The sequence below is a fragment of the Equus caballus genome, chromosome 19 (assembly GCF_041296265.1).
Source record: "Equus caballus isolate H_3958 breed thoroughbred chromosome 19, TB-T2T, whole genome shotgun sequence".
Classification (NCBI taxonomy): Eukaryota; Metazoa; Chordata; class Mammalia; order Perissodactyla; family Equidae; genus Equus; species Equus caballus.
In genome coordinates, this window is record NC_091702.1 from 57940620 (window position 1) to 57952676 (window position 12057).

Below are 12057 nucleotides of genomic sequence, written 5' to 3' on the forward strand. Positions count from 1 at the left end.
ATGCAGAGCATGGAAGAATAGGCTAAATGGAGGAACAAATAAAATTAGCAAAATCTAGACAGGAAATTACAGGGAATTCACATAATTCTTCAAACAGTAACAAGGACAACAACAGAAAATTGTAGGGAAAATAAAAGATGGAGGGAAAATTATAGATTAAAGAAAATTTAAGGCACATATCAACTAATCACAACGTGTAGACTTTATCTGGATTCTGATTCAAAAAGATTGTTAAAACAAGAAAATGAGAGGAAATATGTGAGACAATTGGATATTTAAATACCGCTGGATATTTGAACAGACAGAATAGTTTGATAATATTAAATAATTATTTGAAATTATTTTTAGGTATGAAGAAGATATTGTAATTATAGTTAGAAAGTCTTTTTTTTTTTTCTGAATGTATGAATGAAATGATATGAGGTCTGGTATTTCTTTCAAAGTAACCCAAGGGAGGGGAAATAGGTGGTGGTTTAGATAAAATCAGACTGGCTGGGAGTCAATAGTTATTGAAGCTGGATGATAGACACAAGAGGATGCATGATATTATTGTCTGCTTTCGTACACGTTTCCCATAATATATCATTTTCAAAAAGCAGGAGAAAAAGACCAAGAAAACAAATAAGATACTAAGTGCTAAAAAGAAAAGAAGATATGGTCACGAAATGGTCTTCCCACTTGAAGTCCTGTCCCAGCCTAAGGCACTGGGATCAATTAGTTCAGCTCCCCTCTAATGACCCAGAAAAAGCCCATCAGGTGGGGCCACACCCAGGTGGCTAGATGGAGTGCTTTCTTGGCCGAATTTCCAAGGGCTGATTCAGTTTCCATCCTGGAAGGGAGGAGCCAGGATTCCAACCATTATCTGCCTAATCCAAAGTTATTTGGTCACACCTTGATCTAGCCACTGCTTCTAGACTTCAGGTGCATAAGAAATACCCTGAAGGCCTGTTGAAGGCAGATACCTGGGTCCCGCCCTCAAAGGTCCCATCCTGGAGGCCTGGGGTGGAGTCTCATAATTTATTTTTCCAACCAGTTCTTCAGTGAACTGAAGCCGAGCCCTTGCACACCACACTTTGATTATAGTATACCACTAAATGAAACTGACTCGGGCTCCCTGGGTCCTGAGACTGATGGTCCAAATCATTTTCCTAAAGGGAGAGAAAGCCCACTGTGAGAGCACTGTATCTCAGTGCTGCCATATTGTTTGTGAATGATATTTTCCTTGGAAGCTCTGGCTCTTTAGAGGGATCTATGAAAACATCTGTGACTTCGCCAGCCTTGTCATTTGTCACATCCTGCCTCCAACATTATGCTCCAGCAATCCTCAAGTGCTTGCATTCCTTCTGCATTTATTAGTCCATCACTTGCCTTTGTGTTTTGGCTCCTGCTGCTCTGATTCTGAACACCCAAACCCTTGCCTTCTACCCAGCTCATTGCAGGCTTAATATTTGTGTTTAGAACTAGCTCAAGGAGAGATTATCCAATCCTGACAATTTAAATCTAATCTCCCAGAGAGTGACACATCCATGGGCATAAATCAGTTATAAAATACCTCTGAATCTTTTTTCTATTCCCTCCATAATAACATCATTTAATCCATCACCAATATTGCCCCAGAAGTGTTAAAAAATACTCTGTATATTCCATTGTAACTTGTCAGCAAGTTTGTCACATCCAGTTCCCAAGTCCCACCTTAAGGGAATAAAGACAAAAATCTTTTTTTTTAAATATTAGGGGTGATATTAATTACTCAATAATTCAACTCTCACTTAATAGACAAGACACAGTACAAAACCGATGAGACTATCACACTGTCAAATAACGAGGGAGGGGAGAAAGGGGAGGAAGGCAGAGAGCGCTTCTGGGAAACAGGAAGTAAAAGGAGACATTTGCTTATAAAAGGAGAAATCAGGCGACAAACCCTCAGGTTAAATGGAGTAAACTGCAGATTCCTTAACAGTGCTGGCCTGCCTTCCTCCGCGCGTTCCTGGAAATGGCAAACTCAAATTACGATGGCGGCGAGAAGGTAAGTTTAGTTTGAATGAATTAATTTCCCTACAGATTCACTTTTTAAAATCTTTCTAGAGCTGGCATATGTCTCCTTCTTACTAAGAATCTGAATTTCTAGACGTAAGAAGTCTCCATCTTGGAATCTCCACCTCTTTCAAGTGGATATTACTTTTCTTTCACGTAATTGTGGCTCTGTGTGTTTTTGGCTGAGAGTGAAAAGGAGAGAGTAAAGATTTCTGTTCCTCGCCCAAAGTAAGAGACTTATTTTGTACACAGATATGTTGTAGCTGGGCAAGATTAAATAAATAACTAAATAAAATAAAGAAATGGAGAGCTAAGTGGAAAAGGGTAATATGGAGAAGGTCAGAAAGCAAAGTGACCAACTGGTTTCTTTCCTCCAGGAGTAACAAGTAACCTACTCCCAAAGGCCTTGGTACCAAATGGGTTTCCAGACTAGACTTGGGTAGTCCTGGAAAATTAGTTGAGAAAGTTTCATAGTTATTTACAGGGACTGCTGTACCAGGCTGGAAGACCGAATTGGTCAGTATATATTAAGTACATGCTTGTGGGCAAGTGATATAGCTGCTTTGAGCCCCCACTTCTCTCTAGAGTGGAGTAATGTCCCCCCATAATGTCAGGGGGGCTTTTTTTGAAGCTGACCAGTGAATGTGTGTGTGAGAGTGCTTTAAAAAGTGGTATACAAATGCAAAATCACGACATGCAAGCAAAGAGTGGGAGAGCAATGGGTAACCATTGAAGAGATTTAAATAGGGGGAGGGGCGCGGCTGCATCAGACACTGCTGTTCTGGGGAGAGAATGTTACAATGGGCTGGAATGGAGTTTATTCACCCTTGGATTTGTGAGGAAAGGCTATATTCAGAAACTTACGCTTATGTTACTCTATGCCAGTGGTCATTTAATTTCTGAGATTCAGTGTCTAATTTGTAAAACAGGAAAGCTAATAAATCACAAGGATGCTATGAAGATTAGGTAAGAGAAATACAGAAAGTGCCTAGCACAGTGTGTGTGTACTGTACAAAACCCGTAAATGTTATTTCCTTCCTGCCTGTCCACTTTTCTCTTTCATTCATTAAATCATTAAAACAACACTGAGCACTCACTCTGGGCTGGGCATTGTGTTAGGTACTGTGATTGCAACAGAGTGTAAAACAGATTCGCTCCTCTCAGGTCTGGGGCTGAAATAAGGCCAGTATGGCTGGAGCTCAGAAAGCTCAGGTGTCGTGAGCTGGAGAGGCAGGCAGGGGCCAGACTATTCAGGAATTTGTAGGCTACCCGAGGGAGTTTTGTCTTTAACAAGAATAGCGATGACCTGCCGTTGAAGTATTTTACACAAGCAGGAGAGCAATCTGCAGAAAGAATGGAGTCAGAATGGATTTGGGGATAGCAGAAGATTATTGCATCTGCCAGTGAGAGTTGATGACAGCTTGAATTGGAATCGTGTGATAGAAGATGGGAAGGCAGGAACACATTCCATACAGATTTAGGTGATAAAAATGAAAGTATTTGGTGTTTTAGCTGATGGAAAGGAAAGGCCATGAGGGAAATGGTCCTCCAAACCCAAAACCTACCCTTCCATTTCCTCTTTATCACCCACTTGAAAATCTGCTTTTGCCCATTTCCTTATTGTTTCTCTTAATCTAATAAAGGGCCTGCTGATCAATATCACATTCAAGGAATCTCAGTAAGTCTTCTCTCCGTCCACCTATTGGCTTGTCAGTTTCTTATCCATCAGTTGGTCCTTGCAAGTAAGCAGTTTAGTTGTATGGCATCAAATGAGAATTAGTGACTGACACTTCCCTTTCCAGAATTCTTTTGAGGAGGAATCAGATGAAGAAAATGTGATTCTCACATTGGTTCCAGTTAGTGAGGAACATAATGAAGAACATCAAATGGAATCAAGTGTCTCTTCGACTTCAGAAGTCAACCTGAAGACGCCTAGGACAGATGACAAAGGTATGAGGACGGGGATTGCTCAGTGTGCTGCCCCTCCAGCTCTGAGAACCTCGGAAAAGTAAGATTTTTTCTTCCCTATCCTTTGACTATACAACACCTAGCTTAAACCTCACTGTGATCATCCGTGATGCAAGATGGCTCAAACTCCCATACTTCTCATTTGCTAAGCACCGTGTACTGCCTTGCTGTTAAGACACAAAAAATAGGGGCCGGCCCAGTGGCGCAGCAGTTAAATTCACATGTTGTGCTTCTCGGTGGGCTGGGGTTTGCCGGTTCCGATCCCGGGTGCGGACATGGCACCACTTGGCAAAAACCATGCTGTGGTAGGCATCCCACGTATAAAGTAGAGGAAGATGGGCATGGATGTTAGCTCAGGGCCAGTCTTCCCCAGCAAAAAGAGGAGGATTGGCAGTAGTTAGCTCAGGACTAATCTTCCTCAAAAAAAAAAAAAAATAGGCATGTGGAGTGCTCTGAATAGAGCATGGTCTTACAGGGCAGCTCGATCTGAGTTTAAATTCCCAACCCATGAAGCTCAATCTTCTCTTCATTTTGGTTAATACATACTTTACATACCTCATAAGAAGACTAATTTTTCCCAGCTTTCCTGAGATATAACTGATGCATAACATTGTGCCATTTTAAGGTGCACAATGTGATCATTGATACACATATATATTGAGAAATGACTACCAAAATAGGTTAACACATACATCACTTTACACAATTACATTATTTCCCCCTGTTGAAGATTTATTCTCTTAGCAACTTTCAAGAATACAAAGTAGCTCGGAATTTGTGTAATTCAAATATGCAAATTTAAACTATAGCCACCATGCTGTACATTAGATCCCCAGAACTTACTCATATAACTGAAAATTTGCACCCTTCAATCAATATATCTCCATTTCCCCCACCCTCTGATCCCAACCCCTGGCAACCATGAATCTACTCTGTTTCTATGAGTTCAGGTTTTTTAGATTCCACAGACAAATGGGATCATACAGTATTTAGAAGTCTAAATAATTTTGAAAGCTATCTTCTATTTGCTTGGTGAGTAATTATTGATTAAATATTCAGGGGTCGGCCCCATGGCCGAGTGGTTAAGTTCAAGAGCTACACTGCAGGCCGCCCAGTGTTTCGTCAGTTCAAATCCTGGGCACGGACACGGCACCGCTCACCGAGCCACGCTGAGGCGGCGTCCTGCATGCCACAACTAGAAGAACCCACAACTAAGAATATGCAGCTATGTCCCGGGTGGGGAGGCTTTGGGGAGAAAAAGGAAAAAAATAAAATCTGTAATAAATAAATAAATAAGTAAATAAATAAATATCCAGCAGCTTTTAATACCATGACCTTTTGTATCTGTTCTCAGTGCTTCATATAAAGGCATCAAATAAGTTTTCTCAGAACAATTTCATTTTCTGGGCCAATAACAAGGACTTTAGGATGAAGTAGATAGTGACAGGTTAGAGGTAGGCAGAATGAGATGAGACAGGGTACTGCAGAGAATAAGGAGGCAGGCTGGCAGAATGAGGACCATTGTCAGTTGGGGCCGGCTTTTTTGTTTCTGTAGAGAGAGCTGATATTTTCTGGTCTAAAACCCAGACTTGGAGGAGCAATGCAGTATAATAGTCTATCCAAGTAGTTGCTGATGGCTGCAAAAAATACCCCAACAGGTTGCTGTATATAGTGTAAAAACCATGGAATTTAGAATTTTAAAATGTAGGTTTGAGTCTTGGGTCTGCCATTTTGATGGTGGTGTGATCTTAGGCTAATCCTTTAATTCCTGAATCTATTACCTTACTTGTAATATGAAGAAAAATATTTGATATGTATATATGCAAACTGGGTTGCGAGAAATAAGTGAGAACTTCGTAAAATTATGAAGAATCTTAGAAATATTAAATTATTACTCCTATGGTTCTCTTTTCTCAGTTCATCTTTCTCAAACGAATGAACAATTCAAAACTCGCCCCAAACCCAGATGTAAAGCACCCATCCTTCCCTTGCCGGCCATTTTGCCTCCGATTAATAAAGTGCGGCGGGACACTTTGCGGAACTGGTGCCAACAATTTCATTTGAGTACTGATGGCGACGTGAGTACGCTGGTGGGAATCTCGCTGCCCGGAGCAAGTATGGGAAGCTTTGTCGGCTTTTAATTTTTATTTGTCCTCTTAATTTCCTTAGAAAATAGAGGTTTATCTGAGGCTCCAGGAGCATGCGTACTCTGAACAAAAACAGGTGAGTGAGGACCGTGATGGCGGTGTGAATTGTTCCTCCAGCCACCTCTGTATATGTGGTATCTCTAAGGCAAGATTTCTCAACCAAGACTATTGACATTTTGGGCCAAATAATTTCTTTTTGTTTGGGAGGCTGTCCTGTGCATTTAGGACACGTAGCAGCCTAAACATTCCTAGCCTCTACCCACTGGGTGTCATAGCAACCCCTACTCCACCCACACACGGTTTTAACAAACAAAAACTTCTCCCAGTTGAGAACACTGCTCTGAGGGAACTGACGTTCCTAAACTCTTTCTATGCTGACACACGTGGGCCAATGTATAAAGAACGGCAAAATGGACACAAAGTCCTATGGCAGTAGCACTTCGCAGAATACTCATAATGAATCCCATTTGCAGAATGTTCCTGAAACACCACAGGAGGCCAAACTTCAGTCATGTTCGGGGAAGTGCAAGATGGTGACCAAGAGAGCAAGGGTTCCGAAACGTTGTAAGAAGCCTGAGAGAGAGGAAGGGACTAATATAGTTGAAGTAATCACTTCAGCGCAGGAAGCCATGTTGGCAGCGTGGGCAAGAATTGCTGCCAGAGCCGTTCAACCTAAGGCTATGAATTCATGTCCCATTCCTACTTCTGTGGAGACCTTTCTGCCACAAGCCTCTGGTAAGATCAACTTCAAGAGTGAGTACCGTTCCAGAGAAAGAAAGTTAACTTGTATTACTCCAAACACTGAGAGGTAGTAAAAGGGAAAGTTAATGAAAGAGTCTGTGACTGGATGTTAGGTTCATAAAGGGCTTATTATTTGATTGGCAGATAGCTAAGTTTTGCCTGGGTGGATCTCCAGACCAGGTGATTGAGGGGTGACCTTTTCTCATCACTAAGCCGAATTCTAAGGTGGGAAGAAAGCATAATCTGATAATGGGGTCAGCCACAGCCTGAGGTCTTCCCTGCTCTCCCTTCCTCAAGGCCTCATAACAGTGAATAAGAGTGTGGGGGTTAGAACTGAACAGTTTTGGTTCAAATCCTTGTCTTACCACTTAGATGCATGGCCTTGGCGAGTTACATAGCTTAAGCCCTGTTAACCTGATGTGTAACACGAAGGTTACAACTCTCCTACTGCATAGAATGATCATGAGACTTATGAAATACAACTTGGCACATCAAAAGTAGGCAAAAATAAAATGTTTGGGGCCCTTGTCCTCTTAAAAAATTGTGAGAATAACTTAGCCCCACCTTTCTCCAACTCCTGCCCCTCTCTCTCAGTATTTTTGGTTTTGTCTCCAGCAGTCCCTATCTCAGACCAGCACAAAGTCACTCTCCCTTTTTTTTGGCTTGAATTTTTTTCCTTTCCACCCCATTCTCAGAAGTGTTCTGGATCCTCTTTTATTCAGAACTGACTTGGATGGTGAGGCACGTTGTTCACTACACAAGGAACCCAGGCCAAAGGAAGACTGGGAGCTGAAGTTGGCCTACTGCCTTCTCCCCAGTCTGCACTCCCTTCACTGAGGGGGAACCGGCACCTTTTGCTAATTTGCGAAAGCACCGTCCAGCCACAAAGCTGTGTCAGGAGGACTGCCTCCCCAAAGACACTCCACTTTCTAATTTTCATTGATGTGCCACATGAGCTGGTGGCATCCCATACTTACTCGTCCTTTCAGTTCCTCTTGATTCAGCAGTTGTTAAGAACCCACTGTCGTCCAGGAGTGTGCCCAGCTCGGGGTATGTTGTGCTAAACACACGTAATCTCTACTCTCATTTTACAGTCAGACTAGAGAGAGAGATCCCTACAAATACTCTGTATTTACAGATATTTAAACCCAGAGTGACCACTCCCTTGTTTTAATTTCAGACGCTTGATGTTGTAAAACTTACCTTCTTTTCTTGCAATATCCTGTCTTGCCAATTAGATTGTTCCCTATACTTTTAAACAATGACCCTTTTGCCTGTTTTCGGTAGTTGAGGCTGTATAATGTCATGGTTTGGTGAATGGGCTGTGAGTCAGAATACCTGGGAAATTTATGGGAAAATTATGCTATTTAACACCATAAGCTTCAGTTACCTTGTCTGTAAATAAGAAAAATAAATAGAAGGTAAATGTTAATGTTCTTAAGAATAAATGTATTGGGGCCAGCCTGGTGGCATAGAGGTTAAGTTTGTGCACTCTGCTTTGGCAGCCCAGGGCTCACGGGTTCAGATCCCGGGCACGAACCTACACACTGCTCATCAAGCCATGGTGTGGTGGCATCCCACATACAAGATAGAAGAAGATTGGTACAGATGTTAGTTCAGGAACAATCTTCCTTACAAAAAAAGAATAGATACATTAATACATGTAAACCACTTAGCAAAATCCTGGGTACAAAGCAAGCATTCCAAAAAGTTAATAGTTATTGTCTCTTGTACTATATAATTTGTGAAGTTAGACTACAGTGTCTTTTAGCCTGGATTTTTCATGCTTCTCTTTCACTTGATTCATCAACAGAATATAAGAGCAAAATCAAGAGTGACTTGCTGAGAGGTTGGATTGGGCACTGTTACTTGGTCTTAACTGTTTATATTTCCTTCTCTTTCCCTCCCCAGGTGTCAGGTGGTGTGTGGTCCATGGCAGACCTCTCTGGGCAGACACGAAAGGTTGGGTTCGCCTGCACTTCCATGCAGGTCAGACCTGGGTGCCTGACACTCCCAGGAGGATGATCTCTCTCTTCCTGCTACCAGCCTGCACGTTCCCATCCCCAGACCTGGAAGATAATATGTTATGCCCTGAATGTGCTCAGAGGTAACCCTTATGTATCTTTGTAAGCATGGCACACAGAAAAGTAGATGTCTAAATGGGTTTCTGAATAATTTAGTAGGAGAAGGCAGAGGACAAACATACCGTTTTCTTAATTTGTCATATAGATCAGGCAAAAATAGGAAGCAAAAAGAACTGAGTAGTGGACTAGAACTCAGGCAAATGTGGCTGCTTCTTAGCAACCTTAACAAAGTATCTGACAAATTAAGACCTTAACTGCCTCAATTGTAGAGACCAGTTTTAAAGAAAAAAAAAAATTAGAGTTCTTACCACGTCAGACACTTAGCTAGGGATACAAAACTTAGTAAAACAAAATCCGTGTAGCATACTGGAATGAAAATGAGTAAGATGCTATGAAAATGTATGGATAGTACTTACATTGGAGCAGCTTAGGGAAGCTTCAGATGTACTGCGGAAGAGCCTACCAGTTAGAAAATACAATTTCAGCATTTTGGTAGTAGAAATAGCCCATACAAACACATAGAAATGAAAGAATGTGACTCACTTAGAAACTGCAAATAAGTCAATATGATTGGGTCAATATGATTGGAGCATGTATTGACAAATAAGTCTGGGCAGGGGAGAGGCAGACCACTGAAGGTTTTATATCTGTATTAAAGGTCTCATATATTGTCCTGTGGGTCATTATTGCTCCTTCACTTTGGGGACATAGACTCCTTTGAGATATAATGATAACTACATACCCTCTTCTAAGAAAATATACAGTGGGCATAAACATAAACACTGCTGTGGATTTTATATAAATCATAGAACTCGTAGGGTCCATTCATGAGTACAAAATTCAGCTTTTGATGATGGAATCGGGTGGAGGTAATGTGAGAGAGGTGTGGAAGAAAACTGAGTTTGTTTTTAAGAAAGCGGACTGATTTTTCAACAGAGACTAGATTGGAAGATAAGTAAGATATTACTGTAATCTGGAAAGATAAAACTTAGGACCTTGGTGAAGAATTTAGGAAGAATGGGATAAATTTAAGAGATGTAGTCGTAAAGGGAAGAGGATGCTATCTTATCAGATGGAGGGAAGGAAGAAGTCCAGATCAGTGGTGAAGAATGTGCGATGTGTGGACCATGTTTGACATTAGTCTAGAGTTCTGAGAGTATGAGTTAGAGGTAAACATCTTTGGGAGTCATTAGCATGCAAGTTGTACATAAGAGTATATAGGAATTCAAATGGCTTGTGGGCAATGGAGATATAAAAAGTATACAGTTAGAGCTTGGGAGATAAGTGAGGAAAGGAAGCTGAGGGCAGAGAGTTTTAGAAGGAAATGGTTGACAGTGAGATGGCCATGTAAGATTATGATTAACGCACTAGTATTAGGAATGCTAATTTAGGATGACATTCATGGCTTTTTTGACAGTAGGTTGAGAGCATCAATGGTAAGTTGGAGTGTAACATGTGATACACTGGGAGCAGGACATATGGATAAGCTCTACCACCTAAGCCAAGAAGGAAGAGAGAGCAGTTGAGACAATAATATCAAGGGAGCTTGCTTGCATCCTGCTTCCTTCTCCTTTTCTTTTTATTTTTTAATGGGAAAACCATGAGCATGTGTGGGAGGGGATGTGAGAAGCTCTGGGAAGCCATGGGAAAGTATAAAGATAAAGGAAGTGGAACTGACTAGCATACAGAATACGAGCCCTGAGAATGAGTGGACCATCTTGTTCCTTTGTTTACTACGTAAAATCTTTCTACCCACCCTCCTTAGGTGATGGGGCAAACTACTCAGGAACTCCAGAAGTAGATTCCTTATTTTATTGGTCGTTTTCAAGGGGTTGTTATGGAACAAATAGTCTATCTTATTCCAACAATTTTTCAAAATTCTTTTCTGACTTGCTTTATAGGAATAAAAAGATGATGAGAAGATTCAATACAATGAAGAAAAAGAAGCAATCTGGTGTGAATGCAACATCATTCCTTTTGAATGGGCCATGTCTTAATACAGAATAAATGGTGGAGAGCCCACAGTTAAATTGACTTGCATCACAGTGATGGCTGTAATGTGTCCTAGCTATCCAGTGTTGCCTGATGCTTTGAGTACAGATAGGAATATTGGGATTCTGTACTTGAGGTTTGCCAAAAAGTGATGCTACTGCTGCTTCAAGTATTTAGCTATGTAGAATACAATTTGGTTTGGTTTTGTTTTTTACCCTTCTTCTCCCCAAAGCCCCCCAGTACATAGTTGTATATTCTAGTTTTGAATGCCTCTGGTTCTGCTATGTGGACACCACTTCAGTATGGCCTGATGAGTGGTGCCATGTCTGCACCCAGGATCCAAACCAGCGAAACCCTGGGCCGCCAAAGCAGAGCACACGAACTTAACCACTCGGCCACGGGGCCAGCACTGGTTTTGTTTTAATTAATAGATTTTAAAGTTTTTTCGGTCTTAGGCTTTCAGAAAAATTGAGTAGAAAGTACAGTTTCCAAGTTATCCTCTCCTGCCCCCCCTCACCGTTTGCCCTGCTATCAACATCCTGCACCAGAGAGGCACATTTGTTGAACCCGCATTGACTCATCATTATCACCCAAAGCCCGTGGTTTACATTAGGGTTCACTCTTTGTGTTGTACATTCTATGCATTTTGATGTATAATATATGTCATTACAGTGTCATATGAAATAGTTTTACTGCCCTATCTCCTGTGCTCCAGCCATTCAACACTCCCCCCCAATCCCTGACCACTGATCATTTTACTGTCTCCATAGTTTTGCCCATTTCAGAATGTCATAATTGGAAGCAAACAGTAGCCTTTTCAGATTGACTTCTTTCACAGCACTATGCAGTTAAGATTCCCCCATACGTTCTCATGGGTTGATAGCTTTTTATTTCTTTTTAGCGCAGAATAATATTCCAGTGTCTGGATATACCATGATTTGTTTTTCCATTCACCTTTTGAAGGTCACCTTGGTTGCTTCCAAATTTTGGCAATTATGAATAAAATTGCTGTGAACATTCATGTGCAAGTTTTTGTGTGGACATACTGTTTCAGCTCCTTTGGGTAAATACCAAGGAGCATGATTTTTGGA

At 41.3% G+C, this 12057-nt stretch overlaps 1 protein-coding gene across 1 annotated transcript; it reads left to right on the forward strand.

The window, feature by feature from the left end:
* Positions 1-1892: 1892 nt before the first annotated feature.
* On the forward strand, positions 1893-11019 carry DPPA2 (developmental pluripotency associated 2). The gene is made up of 7 exons (XM_001501613.3): positions 1893-2026; positions 3837-3984; positions 5920-6080; positions 6172-6225; positions 6623-6884; positions 8802-8997; positions 10876-11019. Exons 1-7 carry the CDS (start codon positions 1994-1996, stop codon positions 10979-10981), a joined length of 960 nt encoding a protein of 319 aa, XP_001501663.2. The 5' UTR covers positions 1893-1993; the 3' UTR covers positions 10982-11019.
* Positions 11020-12057: the final 1038 nt, after the last annotated feature.